At 29.1% G+C, this 19,512-nt stretch overlaps 2 protein-coding genes and 1 pseudogene across 2 annotated transcripts; all 3 read right to left on the minus strand.

The window, feature by feature from the left end:
* Positions 1-1,297: 1,297 nt before the first annotated feature.
* Positions 1,298-3,714, minus strand: LOC132803549 (wax ester synthase/diacylglycerol acyltransferase 4-like). The gene is made up of 3 exons (XM_060816770.1): positions 3,412-3,714; positions 1,784-1,921; positions 1,298-1,441 (listed from the first exon to the last, which is right to left on the minus strand). Exons 1-3 carry the CDS (start codon positions 3,712-3,714, stop codon positions 1,298-1,300), a joined length of 585 nt encoding a protein of 194 aa, XP_060672753.1.
* Positions 3,715-7,228: 3,514 nt separating this feature from the next.
* On the minus strand, positions 7,229-10,932 carry LOC132803550 (cellulose synthase-like protein G2). Its single transcript, XM_060816771.1, has 3 exons — positions 10,885-10,932; positions 7,842-8,192; positions 7,229-7,750 (listed from the first exon to the last, which is right to left on the minus strand). The coding sequence occupies exons 1-3, from the start codon at positions 10,930-10,932 to the stop codon at positions 7,229-7,231; spliced, it is 921 nt and encodes a 306-aa protein (XP_060672754.1).
* A 5,028-nt stretch (positions 10,933-15,960) lies between these two features.
* Positions 15,961-18,662, minus strand: LOC132803551 (protein ACCELERATED CELL DEATH 6-like; annotated as a pseudogene).
* Between the last annotated feature and the right edge of the window lie 850 nt (positions 18,663-19,512).

A 19,512-nucleotide genomic window follows, 5' to 3' on the forward strand; every position in this document is an offset into this window, starting at 1 on the left:
TATAAATATATAATTGCTAATAAGAAATATGCAAAAAAGAAAAAAAAACATATTTAATAAAATTATTTATTAATTAAGATATATATAAAATAATTATTACATTTACGTTATATTTTATAAATATCATCTTAATACAATATAGACCTTTTAATGGTTAAAAATTATTAGCCTCTTTTTTATTTTCATTTTAAAATATAATATATGTGAAGTAATTATTAAAATATTTTCTTTAATAATTTTGTATGTAATTGTTAATATGTCAACCATATGAATCTTGTATTAAATATGACTATACTTGACGATAATCATTATTAGATATCGATTAACTGTATGCACAATTATAAATTTAGTTTACACAGTTTTTATTTATTCTCTAATTTTTGTCTACTTTATAATATTTATACAAATATTAAAATTATTATTGTAAAAAAAATAATAATAAATAGGTAAACTTGTGACTTATAACACTAATTTTTCCTACGAATGGGATAAGTAGACTTGTTTGATAAATTTTATATTTTATTTGCTTAATTTTTGTAAGGCAATTAAAAGGCCAAAAAAAAAAAAAAAAAGAGCTATCAATAAATTTAGTTGAGTAAAAAGTTTTACTAAACATCAATAATGTTTATAAAGTTTTTAATAAAAATTAAAAAAAATTAATTTAATTGATATTTTCAAATTTTCTACTTCAAAATTTATATGGAAATTATAATTTTTTTAACGAAATTATAAAAGAATTAATGTAGATATTTTAATAAAAACTTCTATATAAATTATGAAAAAATATAAAAAAATTTCATAGATTTTATAAAAATTTTATCAATTTTGATTCGAGATCTAAATTTCCTTTCTATTTGTTGGAAAAACAAAATTTCTATAATTTTTTTTTTTTTAACTTTGACTTAGCCTTACATTCACGTGATAAAATTTTCTCAAATATAAATGGAACTATACACAAATAATAATAATAATAATAGCAATAATATCAACAACAACAATAATAATATTGATAGGCACGTATATAAAGATAAATATATATATATATATATATATATATATGTATCCACACATAGAGTTGCACATTTATTTTATAGAAGAAGTTTCACACTCTAACTAAAATGTAAAATAATAATAATAATGTATCGAAATTATACGTCTTAGCAAATATAATGGGGCGTGAAGCGTCCATCGTGAAGCAATCCAATATATATTAAGGAAACTAATTTATGCCTTACGATTTATCTTTCAAAGGCTTGTCCTATTATTCATTTAAAAAAAAAAAAAAATCCTAGTCCTATTAAAAGTTTTGTGCTGCTTTGAAGATGGTGTCAAAAGCTTGTTCAATGCATGACTTGAACTTCTGCAGGTCTATACGCCCTTCTTTAGCTCCAAAGGTAACGCTCAGCTTCCCCATGTAACTCACAATGCTTATCTCCAGGTCCTACAAAATCCAACAATAATATAAAATAAAAACCTATCTAATTAATAAAAACTTAATATAAAAGCAACACACACATCAAAAAAAAATTTACCAAAACAAAAAAAAAAAAAAAAAAAACAAAACAAAATAGAACACATAAAAATGATATAATACTGTTAATGATTAAAAAAAAAAAATTCCAACTACCATTGGCCAGTTTAACGAATAATATAAAACCATTTTATTAAAAAAATTTACAATTAAACATATGTACAGTATGTATTTTAAGTTTTTGAAACACAAGTATACACAAACATAAAATAAAAATAAATAAATAAAGAAATCGGGATTCAATTTATGTACCTCGGGTGTCCCGGCCAGGGAATAATATAAGCCCTTAACAGGATGATTAGCCAGAGCCATCTGTTCCACCAGACCAATCATATTTGAAATAACCATGGTTGCATTTGTCATCGTGTTGTACATGACCTTTGCCGCTGCCTAGAATAAAATAATTTTCATATTTATTTAAATTCAGATAAAGAAAGATTATTTTATTATCCTGGTACTTTTGCTGTGCTTAGGGGAACCAAAAAAATTATGGGTTAACACAACTTCCAAAAAATCAATATACATCCAAATATTAAAAGTATAAAATATGAAACTATTTATAAAAATATCAAAAATTATTTAATATCGATAAAAATTATAAAATTGATTAAAATTAATAAAAATTTATTTAAAATAAAGATTTTTAGTGAAATTTTTGGATTAACTTATTTAATTAATTAAATGTCAAACTAGCTATAAAAATTACAAAAATATTGGATGAATTTTGTATTTCTTTTAGTTAATCATGTATTGTAAGCATTAATCATCATAAATATATTATTATCAATAAAAAATACATATTTGGTAAAACTATTTATTAATTAAAATATATAAAATAATTATTATGATTATATTATATATTATAGAATTTCTAGGTGGATAAAAATTATTGATCTTTTCTTTATATGAGAAGTAATTATTAAAAGTTATATTTTCTTCATAATTGTGAATATAATTGAAAATACACCAATTATATAGATTTTGTATTAATGTGGCTATATTTTTTTTATAATCATTATATGATATCAGTTGACTATATGGAAAATTATTATTTTCTTATAGTTGAGTTTGAAACAGTACTAATGAGTTACTGCTTAATAACATACTATAATCATTTCATCAATTCATTTAACTATATTTGCAGTGAAAATATTTCATGCACATTTTTATAATATTTATATACTTTATTATTATAATATAATATTTATCATTTATTTCACATATATATTTGTATTTTTGCCTATATTGTAATTTATATCTACTTTATAATATTTATAGAAATATCAAATTTATTATAGTAAAAAATATAATGGATAGTTAAACAATTAAACATAAACAATATTTGTCAAATTTTTTGAAAAATTTTCACAAAACTTTCATGAAAACTTCTGAAACTTTGATAAAAATTATGAAAAAAACAATTGACGTGGATATTATATTGAAATTTCAATAGAAATTTTGTGGAAATATAGTAATTTCTGTGAAAAATTTTGAAAATTTAACCTTTTTTTAGGTAGGGCTAAAATTTCCTATCCATCCTTTGAAAATATAAAAATTTCAAAGAAATTTTCACGATCATCTCATGTTTTTAAATGTTGTTGACGCTAAACTAATAAAATATGGATCTTTTGATGAATAGGCAAGCTCGATTATTTAAAGTATAGTCCAACCAAATTGGGGCTACACTATATATGTTCTTTTATGTTTTTATAAAAGAGAAATATGGTTATATTAGAGGATACTTATAATGAATACGATATCAAATTAACATAGTTATTAACTATAACTTACTCATTATAAGTATCCTCTAATGGTGATTAATGGGTTAGAATTAAATTAGATATGTAGTTTAAAATTAATTAATGAGAAAAATTACCCACCTCATAGCCTTTAAGTTTCTTCACCATCTCCAATAGCCTGCCGTTGAGGTAAACAGATAAAGATTTTCTCTTTCTCCCCATTACTTTTTGGGCATACCGAACAATATCCAATGGATTTGAAAATTGATCATTTCTGATTTTGGGAATTGGTATATGCAAAAAAGCAAATCGATTTCCCCATGGCGTTTTGGAATCAGGTTTCATCATCTCATTAACAGAAGCATAATCCATAAGCATCGTTGTATTCAACAACACAATTGCTATGCAATTCGAGTTTGTTGATTCTTCGTTAATCTCTTGCATGTATAGTCGAGCGCCAAAGAATATTATTCCACAAATCACGTCGTTTATAGTATGCTATGTTAAAATAGAAATTAATTAATTCAGTTATGAATACAATATTAATTAACAAATTAAATTAATGATTTAAATAAGATAATTTACAACATTTTAAACAACCATGCAAGCATGCATTCAAATAGTTATATTTGCTAAAAAAAAGCATACTACTAATTAAGGGAAAAAATTGACAAAATTTTATATATCTATTAAAATCCTCCTATCCAAATACTACATTAACATAAAGTCTAGAAACGGTTTATAAACCCTTGTAGGCTCCTCTATTAGCACTTAGAAGTGCCTATTAGTGTTAGGTTATTCATAAACATTAAATTTAATTCAAGATCATAGATAAGAGCCTTATTGTATATATTATATAGAGTTAGTTATAATCTTCCTACTGCAAGCTTATTCTTGATTAATTTCACTTGATCGAGAGAGAACATCATGGTAGTTAATATTGTTGGCTGAAATTCAACTCCAACATAATTCCCAGACCTTATTGGTGATTGATCATCTTTTAAAAAGTTGCTCTTTATAAGACTCCAACGAATTCTAGTATGGTATATAATATCGAAGAGAAAATTTGAGGCAGACGATGAATTATGCTTCTATTTCTTTTAAGTTTGGAGCTTTGAAGTGTAGGAAATGTTAGAGGAAGAGAAGGATTTTTAGCTCTTTGTAGACAAGAAAGAAGAGCACCCATTAAAGAGTAGCCATCGCCAAGTGCATGGTGAAACTTGAATATGATATTACCAGCTGCTTTGCTAGTTGGGTATTTTACTATATGAATTTCCCATAGAGGTTTGTTTTGTGGAAATTTTTGGGTAGCTATCTCCGATAAATATTCATCAAGTATTTATCATATGATTCTGGTGAAAGTTAGAAGGAAAATTTTGAGAAATTTAAATGATCTTCAAACTTCACTTCCACATTTTACCATTTTTTGTTTCCATTGGAATCCTCAACCTGGTATGTACGACTTTTATTAATTAATTCTTTGAAATGACCATAAAATAATAATAATAAGAAGAAGAAGAAGAAAAAAATCTAAACTAAACTAAACAAAACTAAAAGACGAACCAAACCTTATGCAAGTATATGCATGTTTTCCTTATTTAATATACTATTTAAGTATAATTCATTTAGTGTTTTGATTGGATGATTTCGTGTTAAAGATATTAGTGATATTAAACAAGATCATATTAAAGATTAAAGTATTTTGTCAAAAAATGAAAAAAAAAAAATTACACACAAGAACTCAAATGTATAGGTGAGATTACTAAAAATAAAAAATAAAAAATGTATGGGTGAGATCTTTGAAGGAGAAATTACGTCGACGAATTAAAATTATCTCTGATTAAGATTTGTGGGCAACACTATAATTAAGAATATTCAATATATATATATATATAACTTTACAAATTTATGAATTAAACCAAGCATTTTAAAGAAAGCATGATTTATGAATCAAATAGGGTCATATGTGGCACATGTGACCTTTAAATCTGATTTTTTAATTTCTTTTTAGATTTTCTCATTTAAAAAATTAAAAAAAAAATTGAGAGCCCCAAAAAAACCTATCCGATGTTTAAAAAAAATTCCAAAAGCTCAAAAAAGTACTAGGTGGTAAAAAAAATAATTTTGAGGGCATAATAAAAAATACCAAATGTTCAAAACAAATTTCAAGATCATAAAAAAAAATCAGATGGTTAAAAAAAGATTTAAGTGCCTAAAAGAATACCAGATGTTAAAAAAAAAAAAAATCAAATATTAAAAAATTATGAGAGCCAAAAAAAAAAAAAATCAGATGGTACAAAAATTTTGAGAGCATGATAAAAATACCAAATGATAAAGAAAATTGAAAACTCCAAAAAAATCAAATATTCAAAAAAATTATTTAAAAGCTCAAAAAAATACCAGATGGTAAGAAAAATTTCAAGAGCATGATAAAAAATACTTGATATTCAAAATTGTTTTTGAGGGCTCGATAATAATACTAAATGTTCAAAGAATTCCAAGAGCACAAAAAAAAAAAAAAATTTGATGGTTAAAAAAATTATGGGTGCTAGAAAAAAATGCCAAATATTAAAAAAAAATTCGAGATATAAAAAAATATATATATTCCAAAAATATCACATGGTAAAAAAAATTTTGAGAGCCCAATTACCATATGGTTAAAAAAAAAAAAAATCTAAGGGTCTAAAAAACTACCATATGGTTAAAAAAGTTTCAAGTGCCCAGAAAAAATAACAGACAGTCAAAAAAATTCATAAAGCTCAATAAAAATACCAAATGTTTTTTAGTCTTGAAGAATTTTTTTGAATATGAGATATATATATATATTTTTTCCTCCCGAAAATCCTCCATTCTATTCTCTGTTTTTTCCACAATAGTAATGTTAAACTCGCTCACGTTATTCAATACTTTTTGCCTTGTTTATTTTTCCTCGTCACGTATTTATTACTTTAAGGAGGATGCGTCTTCCCACTTAATACTCTGTCCTTTAATACACAAAAGTCGACCAAATAAAACAAACTATATTAATGCCGGTGCTACCCAAGCCAAGACGTGCTGCGTTCGAGTCATGGTGGGGTGGGCATAGGGAACTATATTAATGGCTTTTGCCTGGCTGCCATCCGATTCTTTGATGGTGGCGGTGAAATGTTTGAGATGATGCATGTGAGTTGCAACTGTTTTTGTACGCTCTATAAATGGAAAAAAAGAGAAAGGTGAGGTTTCAACCATCTATTTGGAGGGGCTTTTCAATATGGTGTACATGGATATCGCCTTCACACTTGGGAGTACAACCAAGCCCTGGCTCCTTAGATCATCAATCTCACTTAACTTTTTTTAAATTGTGTTATTCAGGAATTTGATATGTTATACAGTTTAATCTATAAGTGTATAGCACAGTGTGGTAAATGTAGATGGTCTTTTCATGCTTATGTTCACCCAAAATAGCACCCAAAAAAAAAAAAAAAAAAAAGAAAAATCATCTTGAGTTTTCAATTTCTATCTATATCTTTATTTTTTGGTCAACCAGTGTTCATCTGTATATCTTGTTGGTCTATATCATTTCAGATTTTTCTATTCACTAATTAAAAAGGTCTAGATGCGAGAGAGGATGAGAACCAAATAAATTGAAACAAGGAGTTTGATAATATTTGTTTTTAAGTTGTATCCTTTACAAATTGTTCCCTAAAGATTACACATTGCATGTTAGTAGCCTTTATGCATGCACTTAATTAATATTCCAAAAAGATTTGTTATATATCTCTCAGTTTTCTTATCCATCGCAATTAATTCAACACATGACAATCGCTAAAACCAAATATAAATTTCATAAAATTAGAAAGCTAACAGACATAGCTTTATTTTTTACATTGAAATATATATATATATATATATAATTATTATGCATCTTAAAAAAAAGAAATAGGTACCTAAGTAATATGATATTTAATACATTAAAAATCTAGATCCTAGTGGCAATAAAATCAAGGGCAATGTAACAGAAGCGGAGAAAATGGCCATTGATGGAGGAATTCTTCCCTTGTCCTTCCATGATAGGAAAACTCATTACTAAGATATAAAATGGTATCAAAACTTGAAGAAACCATTTCTCCAAATCTCCCACAAGGACTAGCCTTGCCATTCCCACAACAAAGGAAACCATGTTCAACATCATTAGGGTTACCAGTGGAGCAAGAAACATTGCTGAAGTTCGGAAATCAATCAAACCCTTTGTGTATAGCATAGCTTGTTCATCATCATCGACTTTGTTTGTCACCAAGAAACTGGTTTTTCTCATGCCAATTCTCTTCATGAATGCATCCAAACATCCATACAAGTGAGAAGTAATCGATTTTATCATCCATATTCTTTGTTCGTTTATCCATGATCGAAATGATCTTCCAGTTATGAATATTTCATACAAAAGTATAATGCTCGATGACATAAATATGAAAGGAAATATGATAAAAAATGGGTTTGAGACCTGTTACACCATATAGAATTTCATATTAGGGGAAATCACATTATATTAAAAACTCGAATTCAAACATTTATATCATTTCAAGATGTTATACCTCAAAAAAATATATAGAGGTGCCATTCAATAGACAGAGTTTAGGGACAGTAGCAAAGCACCAAAGAGGCAGGCAATAGAGAGGGAAGAATGAAAGCTCAGCATAGCACATTTTCCCGAGAAAAGACATTTTTGAAGGACCATATATAAAAGCGAAAAACTTAGAGAGACCAACATCCATCAATCCAGAGCTCCATCCAATGCCTTGAGTCAATAGGTCATTCAAATTCGTTGTGGCAGTGCCCAAAAATTGGGGCACTGATGTGGCATGAAACACAGAAGTCCAACCTTTGCACTGTAAAGTGAACCTCGTCAAGTAATCTTCTGCAACTGCATAATACAGAAAACCCACCTGGTTTGCCAAAAAATAATCAATGAAAGAACTAACAAGGAAAATGAATTGTCCATCGATTTCACTCTTACCTCTTTACCCCATTTTGTTTGATCTGCATACGTGGAAGAAGCTAAGAATTTTGCCTCCTTTATCAATGAATTGGTAGATTCACTGTCATTGTTACCATTTTATTTGTGTGATCATCTGCTATTCATTCTGTTTACAGAAAATGTATAGACTCTGTTTACAGAAAATGTATAGACGAGAAAAACACAAGAGAGATCATACAAGCGTGAAAAGAAATACCCATCATTCTTTTCGAGTATTCTTGAGCAAATAGAGCTTCAATCGATGAGGCTGACAAAGCTCTCCACCAACTTCACCACATGAATGTTTGTCAGCCTCGTCGATTGAGCGCTCTATTTGCTCGAGAATGGATTTTCTTTTCACACTTGTATGATGTCTCTTGTGTTTTCTCTCGTCTATACATTTTCTGTAAACAGAATGAATAGCGGATGATCACACAAATAAAATGGTAACAATGACAGTGAATCTACCAATTCATTGATAAAGGAGGCGAAATTCTTAGCTTCTTCCACGTACTGGGAGGTTACTATGAAGTTATAACAGCTAATAAAATGTATCTTTATATGCTTAATTATTTGTGGAATTGTATGTGATTCTACTGACATTTAGTATGAATTAATTTGAAGATTTGCGAAATTGATTATATTGAATTATTGTGGAAGAGACAAATTTTATGAAATTATGATTTAAATTTTATTATGTTTATTGATGCTAAATGGAAATTTGGTTTATTAAAGAATTCTTGATTTTTATTATTGTGATTTAATTGTATTCATTACGTATGAGCAAGGTGTTTTCATTTAATTAAGTGTATTTGGATTTTAATATTATTTTTGGGTATGATTTGGTTTAAATATTTTGAAGAAAATATTGGTTTAAGTTTGGTGGTCTCAAATCATATAATTATATCCTTGGAATATTATTTGATTGATTTTACGATTTGGGGAAAATAATTAATTGTATATTATTATCGGTGGACTTATGCTGGTGTTATTAAGGAAAAAAATGTGGGACAGTGAATTCAAAAAATGGTATAATTCCCATGGTGAATTTTGGAAAAAATTGCATATTTTAATAATAAATATGGTTATTTATTTTAGATGCACCCATACACGTACCGGTGTTATGTAGTTGTGGATGTGGTTAGCGCACAGGTGGATGTGGATGTGATTAGTGCGCAAGTTGTAATGTCTCCCGTGAGTTGCCATTGGACCAAGGGCAGGCAAGTTTTATGGAATGTGCATCAACCGCCCCCCTCCATGGCTGGGATGACGGTTTTAGCAGCGGCGCTGTCGGGACGCCAAAGTGACCGTATGCAAGTTTCTCTCTTTAACCTCCCGCCTGACGGTGCTCAGGACGCTGGGTATCGGAGGGCACCACTGGTATATAGTATGGTGCATCAAGTATATATATATATATATATATATATATATATATGTGTGTGTGTGTGTGTGTGTTCGTACATATATTTGTATGTTATATTATTTGATATTATTCTGTATATACCGCACCATACGGAGGCGGCGAACAAATGTGGTCCATGTAGAGCTAGCCCTATAATCATGTTGCCTACGAGTCCAGGGGATCGGATGGCCAATATAGGTAACCACCCTGGTTTGTATTGGTAGTAAGGTGTGGCGACAGCTGGAATCATGGATCACGTAGTATGTTAGAAGGTATCGTACGTATCTCCATTACGAGTGTGCATATTTCATTTTATGCTATGGATTTTAAGATATGATTTTTATGTATTTATGTTATGTTATCTAACTGTGATTTAATTTCTTACCAATATTCTTAATCAATGTTAGTATATTGTTATTACTACCATATGATACCTTCGGATAAGTATAACAACCTATGGGTAAGAAAGATAGCCATCGGGCAAGTATAATAATTCTCGGACAAGTGGTAGCCTTTGGGTAGGTGAGATAGCCCTTTGGCAGGTGTGGTTATGTGGTAGCCCTTGGGCAAGTTACATTAATACCAATATCGTTAAAACGTTGTTATTATTTTTATTTTGTTGTTAATGTGATGTTGTTTTACCTTTCTTTCTATGTTATGCATTGGCATATTTTTAACATGATATTGAAGTGTAATTGTCATGTGTAGCACTAAGTGGGTGGTGTGGACGGACGAGAATCTATGATGGTATATTTTAATTGGTTATTTATTGAATTAATTCCATTATATTTTTTTTTGTATAATTGTTATTGAAGTGCTGCCAATTGTGGAACTTAAATTGTAGTAATGTGGGAGGAATAAGGTGGTATATATAGAAGTGTATTTTCAGTGCAGGAAAAATTGTGGTAAGTTCAACCCTTAGGGGAGGTTCTGCCGGAATTTCCATTGGAGGACTGGGTAGAGTTTCCCTAGGATCAGGGTTTGTCTAGGGTTCCGGTGAGGAATTTTGGACGGGTCCTGACAAAACTAGTTAGTCCAAGCCATTAAATTCTCATTTTTCACATGCAGGTTCCCATTCTAAATCACACGACTCCCCTATTTGCATCAATTTATTGGTTGTGTATCATTGTTTACTTACTATCCTCAACGTGAAATTATGCTATTAAATTCAAACAAGTTTGAATTAATAATTTGTCATCCATCTAACCGATTTAATTACCAGAGTTTTCCAGTTGAACGGACCGAAATAGAAAGCATTCTTGTTCATTTATATCATTTTAATTATGGGAAAAATGAAACCATTTGTACTCTTTTATTTTACGAGTTAAATATACATACATAATTATTGTATATCAGTACTTTTAACCACATGAAGATATATATCCTTAATTAAATACACAAATTACCATGGGTGTTGTTAGGTCTAAAATATTGATAATTTTATACCATATTTATAGCTTAATATTTGTTAGTTTGTGTTAATTTGATATAGAAAGATACTTAATTATGTATTTTTCTTAATCTAGGTGAGAGAGGAAGAATTTTAAGAAAATAACCATAAAAATGGATTCCTTGGGTCGAATTATGATGGGAAGCAAGATTGAGCTCGAACGGACTAAGCATTAAAAAGATTCCAAAAAGATATCTTGAAGATTCCATAAAGATTCTATCGGGAATTTCATGATGGAAGTGGATGTCATATGAATCATCACGATCTGAAGATTTCAAATATCACATTATTTTTGAATTTCGAAATGCGTGCAAAGAGTTATCATCATTTAAAGTTTGGAATTTATAAAAATGAATATTCTAGTTAAATCTCCACCAATTATCAAAAGAGGGAATCAAGGCAATTTGAGAGTCAAGATAAAGACAAATGGCAATAATTGGTTAATTTATCATTAATGAGGCACATATCATGTCACATGCTTCATTAAGGATAAATTAGACTAATTAACCATTTTTTTAGAAAGAATTAGAGAAAAGGAAAGTATTGGAGAGCAAATAATATCAAGTTTCCTTTTTACACATGAAATTCGTCCAACCCTTTTGATAGCCTAAAAAATGTATCTTCCAAGACTCCCACATTGAAAATAAATAAAGAAAAAGGTTCTCAAGGTCCTAAATATATAGCCCCCACCACATTGAAGGAAGATAAAGAAGTTTAGAGAGTTATTTAAGAGCTTTTAGGAGGTTTAAATATAAACAAATCAAATTTTGGGAGTTTCTAAGGTTCTCTTAAGGATTCTAGGATTTTAAAGTTTTAGAGTTTTAGAAGATCAATTGGAGAGCTTGGAGGAGGGACAGAGACATGGGCTTGCTTGGAGAAGAAGGCTACGACTTTGAAAGCTCTTGGAGGAGAATTTCTTCACTAGTTTTTATTTTCTTCTCTTTTCTCTTTAATTGTGAACCTTATTATTTTTAATAATTATGAATGTTGAATTTATTTTTTTCATGAATTAATTTTCATAGCTAGGGCTATGATGTAGCCCTAATTATGAATGTTTAATTACTTTAATATATGTTGAGTTTTGTTTAATTAGTAATATGTTTTGTTAATAAATCATTGGTATGCTTAATGCTTTCATAAGCCGGAAGGAATGAATGATTTTAATAGTATTTGAGCTTGGAAAAGGATAATATTATGGATCTCCAATGATTTACATGAATGCATAATTGATTGAAAAATAGTAATGTCTCATGCCATATTATTTGCTTAATCTATGTTTAATGAATTTGCATGATTTAATTTATAGACCGGAAGGAATAAATTAAGTTATGTGAATATTATCAATTGTGAGTGCAAACTACTTTTGATTAATTTTTTGATTAAGTGTGGTTAACAAAATTACTAGTTAATTAAATTCACATATTTAAGTAATTAAATTGGAATAGTTAGTGGTGAAATCAAATGCCCTAGTATTCATAATTATTAATTTAACACTCTCTTTATTTGAAATTGATCTAATTTTAATTGATTGCTTTTGTTTGATTTAGTTTACTTATTTTCAATTGTCATCTTAAATTTTAATTCAAATATTATCAAAACGTAATTATCTTTATTACTTAATTCTTAATTCCTTGGGTACGACAATCCTATTTTTCCACTTTATTACTTGAAAATGATTCGTACATTTGCGAGTTGATTTTACACATTAGGTGTGATAAACTAATATGGACACCAAAAATAAAGTTTATATACTTTCATGCTAATTTAATTGGCTATTACCGGTATGAGTTCATTTTCCCATCTACATCAATATCTCTTTGATTAAATAATTGGACATACACATATGGTTGCATTTACCCATCCATACCAATATCTCATTAAATTATGCAAAAATTATCAATTTATCTTAGTGCTTTAATGTTATTTGTTAAAGCTGAAAGTTCCATTTCAAAAAGTTAATTTAATAGGTTAATTTAATGAATGAAATAATTCAAAAAATTTATATATTTTTAAAATTTTCAATCGATGTAAACTAATCAATATAATTTAAACATATAAATTCAGTGAATTTAACAAAATAATGTTGCATTATTTGGTATTCAAAATTTAATACAGATTTGATAATCTAAGTATTACTATTGTTTCAGCTAAATATTAACATCTTTCTTATCAAATTAACTCTATATTAGAGACATTTAATTTGAAATTAACTCTATTTTAGAAGTCAAAAAATGAGAAGGGACAGGAAAATGTGAAACATGTTCTAGAGAAAAAGAAGGTGAACGAACCAATTAGAGCAAGTTTGGCAGGTTCTAGTTTCCAGACGTCCGGATTGTTAAATTTACGAATTAAAAATGTGTTAAAAAAACATATTGTGATCCGTTTGATTATATCAGCGGATCATATAGGCTCAAATGGTTTGAAAAAAAAATTTTTTTTTGATAAATATTATACTACCCAAGTATCAATGCCTTTTAAATTTTTTACCACATAAGTAATAAAAAAAACCATTGAAAATGCTCTTGGATCTACATGATTTCATTATATATCTTTTGTGTATCTATGATATCTATATTTTAGATTTTTTCTTATTTTAAATTTACTTTGGTTGATTAATTGTTAACAAAACTAGTTTCGTTATTTTTCAATGCTTTTTAATTTCTTTTGAACCAATGAGTCTTTTTTTTTCTTTTTTCTTTTTGTGGGGAGTAAATTTCGATGGGTCCACCATTGTACATATACACATAATATCACATTAATAACAAAAAATATCATATAATTAATAAGTATTCCAAGTTTCTTTATATGAGTGTTCCATAAAACCAAGTAATTTTTTATATGAAAAATAATTGAATAAATTATCTTGGTTCTAGAATATGTATACCTAATTATGCATAAGCAATAAGAAGTTATTTGTAGTTAAGGTCATAATTTATACACTAATATTAGACACTGTACCTTTTAACGAATATATTTATCTAAATTCTTTATGAAATGCCAAGGCCAATCTCATAAAAATATATATAGTATTATTTTATTGGGAGATGTACTCAGTTTATATGGGGTCATCACATGTCTTCCCACATTTGGGAAGGTATGTTGTTGCTCATTTTATGCTGGACTGCATCACTTTGTGAAACAAAACTCCATCTTTATATAGTATGCGTGTTTAATTAAATGCTAATACATAGGTTGGTAAGGAATTTAATTCTGATCAAAAAAACAAAAATTCAAATTCTATAATAATGTTAATAGATAAGTTATAAAAAATTTGACTCTAACTAAAAGAGCAAATATTCAAGTTCCATAGTCATGAAATTGAAAGTTTATTTGATCATACCTAAAGTGAGACATCACTAAACCGGTTAATTTTGTTAACTTCATTTACCAATTTACCCTATCTATTATACTTATGCTCCACACCTAAGCCAGCAGAATACTTTCATTGTGATTTTTTTTTAATTTAATTTTTGGTTTTAGTTTTTTATTTCATTTATATTCATTATCTTTTGCATATTTATTATCTTCTCATTTATTTATTTAATATATATATATATATATATACTTTTTATATCTTTCATATCTCAATTATCTAAATTTATATTATACTTATGATAATATTTTTTTTGCAATTTCTTAGTTATAACATTATTATCAGCTACTAATTATTAGCAAATAAGTCTATAATTAAAATTAGAAATATACATTTTCAACAATATAGTATTTATTAACTTTTTTTTTTGGTTGTAATTACATTGTAAGCTTTGGTTTTAGTGACAATTTCTATTATTATTTTTTCATTGTTAATTTATTTTTTAATTAGTTATATATCTTTAAAATTATTTTAAATTTGAAATAATAGTTTACCATTAAAACAAACATTTCATGATCAGTAGAGCAATCTGATCGAACATATATTTTCCAAAAAAGCCTTGTTAGCCTTTTAATTATTTTGGTCTGAAAAAATATTTGGTATAACGAATATCATAATCAGTTGGACTTTAGTTACCTAAACTAAATTTGTTGCATTTTTTGCTTATGTTATTATTTTTTTAAAACTACGTACTAGAAAATAATCTATGATTCATTATGTAGTTGCCCCTTGGGGAAAAAAAAAAAAAAAAAGGGTCCGCCACTAGTTATTCTAGTTGTTTGAGTAAATTTTTATAGGTGGAAAATGTTAGCCTAGGAGGGATTCAATCCTCAATAAATGGAAAAATTACGAAGAACGTGATTGCGTCCAAGTATAACTTATCAAATTCTGTGATTGTTTTTTGAATGATGTCATGATCAAAATACAAGGGAGCTATTTACAAATTGAATGTGTAATCATAGGCAACTAGCTGTATCATTCGCTGTTACTTTGTTTGGCAAAATAAATATAGGAATGGCATTGCGTATTATGCACTTACTCTAGAATCCTACAATTTTAAAACTTAAGTAAGATGATAATAATGTACTTTTAAAATATGGTTAGTGTTTTTGCTTGTTTAGCACATATAGGTGACCATAAAGAAAATAAATATGTATATATATATTTTATTTAATTTTTGAAGATTATCAATAACTTTTTTTTTTCTTTTTGCTAAAAATATTTTCAATGTCTTTAACAAAAACAAAATAAATCTTAATCTATGTAAGTTTTTCCTTTTTGAATAATTTGTCTAAATTATACCACATACTTGTCCTTCAATCGATTAATTTCAATGGGCCAAGCCCAAATGGAAATGATAATGACCATTGGTATAAACCCATTGTAGTTGAAGAAAAATTATTATATAAGTGAAAATTCACTACAATACACAAGAAATCACACTAAATAGTATAGCATCACAACCATATTGTTTAGATTATATTATTGTCATCGACAATATCACTCCTTGTAACTATTACCAACAAATGGAAGGGATAATATAAAATGTAGCGTGTAATGCGATGGAGTGAGGAACTTGGGAAAAAAAGTGGAGCAAATAGCAGTGACACAGCAAGGACGCCAATCAAGCCCATGACTAAGACAAAAAAGGCAAGCCCTATGTTTTTGCTCACTACCAGATAAACTCCCGCCATGAATGCTATCGAGACCATGGTCAGAGCTAATCCCAACAATGGTACCGCGAATCTAAGGGAGGTAATTGCCAAATTAAGATCACCTAATTGTGACCAAATTATGGCAACAGCAGCTGTAGAGGAGCTATAAAAAGCAATGTAGTTGCTGATTATGCATGTATGAAACATGAACTTGTTGTAGACTGAGTGTCTCATTATTCCATGGCTTGGCTCCGTGCTATCATCATGGTTGTCGGGCACCGAGAATCCGGCAGCGAAAGTTACGGTGACAATAAGCGTTGCAACTAACAGAAGAGTATTAACTCTATCCTTGTAAAATTCCACGTATCTTGTCTCCGTCTACTCTTGAGTATTAACTCTATCCTTGTAAAATTCCGCATATCTTGTCTCTATCGGCACTTGTTCTTTAGTATTCTCTTCTGGTTTTGAGTTTTGGGGGTCAATAGGCATGCCAATGATTGTGCTCTGAGCTCGTGGAGCACCGACGTGCCTCAAGGCTTTCCATGTCAATTGCTGCAAAGCAGGCATTATTTATTTATTTATTTATTTTCTTGCAAGTATGTATGAAGCAAGGAGAGAGAGAGAGAGAGAGAGAGGGGGGGGGGGAAAGAAACTAATTTTATTGATCTTTGGGCTTTACATGTGTGTTTTTAAAACAAAAATCTGATTTTAGCATAAGAAAGTAAAGAAGATGATGAATGTATGTTTAATAAAGGTTGTTTGATTAGACTAAACTTAAAAGTCCAATAAAAGGTCCTTAGAGATCTAAATTTTTGTATGTGTATGCGTACATCTTCATAATTTTGCTATGTGAGACATAAGCCTTTGGAAATTTAAATTTTGCATGTGTATGTGTCTGCACAATTTTGCTGTTTTGGATATAATTTGGGCATGCTCATCCTCCATAGCAGATTTAGTTAGCATATACGTATACAATTTTGATCTGTTAAAAACATAATTCTCACTTTATATTAGATATCTAGTAATATATCAAGTGTTAAAGGTTTGAAAGGTACACATTACATAAGAGTTGAATTGAATAGAAAATGAATTACACCTCACGAAATGGGGGCATCCTGGGGCTAAAACTCTTAGCAACGTCAAGAGCCGTCTTTCCTTCGTCATTCATGAGTTGTAAGTCAATTCTGGAATCCCATGTCAAAATGCTAACAACCATAGGATGACTACCTTTTGTGGCCAAGTGTAAAGGAGTGTTTCCTTCGTAATCTCTTTCATTTATCAAAATTTGAAGTTGAGGATTCTTTAGCATATATCTTACTGCTTTGACCCTTCCATTCTTTGCGGCTAGATGAAGAATATTCTGATTTTGATTATTGTTCAGCTCTCCTGAATCAGGACAATGCTGCAGAAACTCTTTGATTATATCTATATGACCTTTACTACATGCCATGTGAATGGGAAAGAAGCCATTTTCATCAGCTACATAAGAAGATTCTCTAAACTCAATTAGTATACGTTTAACTCCTTCCGTATAACCTACTAGTGCCGCATAGGAGAGAGAATTTCTCCCTCTTTCATCAACCGATGTAAAGGCAGATATCCACTTCTTTAGCAATAAAATGTCCAAAATACCTGGTGTTATAAAACAATCTTAATTTGAGATAATTAATTTCCTATATATATATATATATATCTTGCCTTATTATTATGTTCTTTCATCGGTAATAAGACTTGCATACCCCACACTGTAACAAAATTTCTATATATACATAGATCAATAAAGACAATAACAGATAAGGACAATTATGACTACATATCTCCATTCTTTCCATCAATGCAAACATGGACAACTTTTTGTTTCATAAGATCATCAGGGTTATTTCCATCTTGATGCTCCATCATGGCCTTAAAAAGCTCCATGTAACCAGCTTCAGCCGCCATATACAGAGGAGATTTTCCTTCCCTGTTCACATAGTGTGTCACTTTTGGATCTTTCTCGAACAACATTTGGGCGATCCCTTTGTGTCGATTCTTCAATGCCAAATGCAAGGCTGTCTCTTTGTCATTATTCGTCTCTCTTATTAGCAGCACATTGCTACTACTAGTACTAGTGCTGGTACTACAAGAATTAGAAAGATTTAACTTTTCTCCAGAGACTAGCAAAATTTTGAGTGCGGAAAGGTGTCCGGAACTAGCAACAACATGGAGAGGGAGATAGCCTGCGGAGTTCTTCAGTGTAACTAGTTTCGGAGAATTCTTGAGGATCTCTCGAACAAGCTGATCATAGCCTAAGCTTGCTGCAACATGAAGGAGTGTATCTCCTCGAGGTGTTTGTTGCTCGAAAAGAGAAATCTCCAAATCACGATTTGGTGAACGGTAGTGGAAGAAATCAATGTCGTTGGTGGTAACAGCCCTGTAGAGTTGAGGAGGCATGAATTTCATGCTCTGATTCTTCATTTGGTTCCTCATGTGTTCATATTCCGCAGCTTGGGATGACGATTTGGATTTATTAGGTTTAAAGATCTTCCCAGCTTGTTTTGATTTTTTGTGGCGCAGCTGCATATCGTCGACGATAGTTTGTTTAAAATGCATTGTAGTATGGTTGGGTGATCTGTACTCCGAATTTGTGGGGGTCACACCTCTATTCTCTTATTCATAATTCATATATTCATATATACACACACACACACACACTCTCTCTCTCTCTCTCTCTCTCTCCTAGCTATCACCTGATGCTAAAAACATGTTTTGGTTTTGTGGAGTTTTACTTTTTTAAATAGAACTTTAATGTATCAGTGAATTCTTCGCCAATTAAATTTCAAATTCTAATTTTTGATATAATTCTAATGTTAATTAAAAAAGATTTACTATTAAAATCATATTTAATGGGAGACTAGCCAAAAAAAAAAAAAAAAGGTTCCTATTGTTTGTACATTTTTTCCGAAATGATATTGTATTGGATTTCGAGCCCTGTTTATCTGTTAGAGCTTTGATTTTTAAAAAAATTGGCTATTTTGTCTACAACTAGTGACCATTACTAAATGGAATCTCCTATTAAATTGGTAGTTATTAATTAAAAATATTCAATTATTATTATTATTATTATTTTTTGTAATGAAAACTTAAAATAAAAATGCAAGAAGTAACCAATTAAAAAAAAGCAATTCTAATATCAATTCATGTTGGTCATGTATACATCTAATTCTTTCTAAAATAAATTGAAAAACGTAGGTTTATTTTATTTATTTGTTTTTTCCGTGCGTGCGGAGGGGTAATAATGGGGGCAAAACCCCATATCTAAAATAAAACTGCCTCGCAAGACTAATAGAACTATAACGTCTCAAGCATCGACCATCAGCAACAAGACTA

The sequence above is a fragment of the Ziziphus jujuba genome, chromosome 4 (assembly GCF_031755915.1).
Source record: "Ziziphus jujuba cultivar Dongzao chromosome 4, ASM3175591v1".
Classification (NCBI taxonomy): domain Eukaryota; kingdom Viridiplantae; phylum Streptophyta; class Magnoliopsida; order Rosales; family Rhamnaceae; genus Ziziphus; species Ziziphus jujuba.

Bases quoted from the DNA above. Each gene is read 5' to 3' on its own strand.
- LOC132803550 (XM_060816771.1), bottom strand. From the start codon at position 10,932: ATGAACAAGAATGCTTTCTATTTCGGTCCGTTCAACTGGAAAACTCTG. The intron at 8,193-10,884 runs GTAATTAAATCG...TTGGCAAACCAG, and splicing joins CGTTCAACTGGAAAACTCTG to GTGGGTTTTCTGTATTATGC. The intron at 7,751-7,841 runs GTATAACATCTT...ATGGTGTAACAG, and splicing joins CCTCTATATATTTTTTTGAG to GTCTCAAACCCATTTTTTAT.
- LOC132803549 (XM_060816770.1), bottom strand. From the start codon at position 3,714: ATGCAAGAGATTAACGAAGAATCAACAAACTCGAATTGCATAGCAATT. The intron at 1,922-3,411 runs GTGGGTAATTTT...ATTTTATTCTAG, and splicing joins AGAAACTTAAAGGCTATGAG to GCAGCGGCAAAGGTCATGTA. The intron at 1,442-1,783 runs GTACATAAATTG...TGGATTTTGTAG, and splicing joins CCCTGGCCGGGACACCCGAG to GACCTGGAGATAAGCATTGT.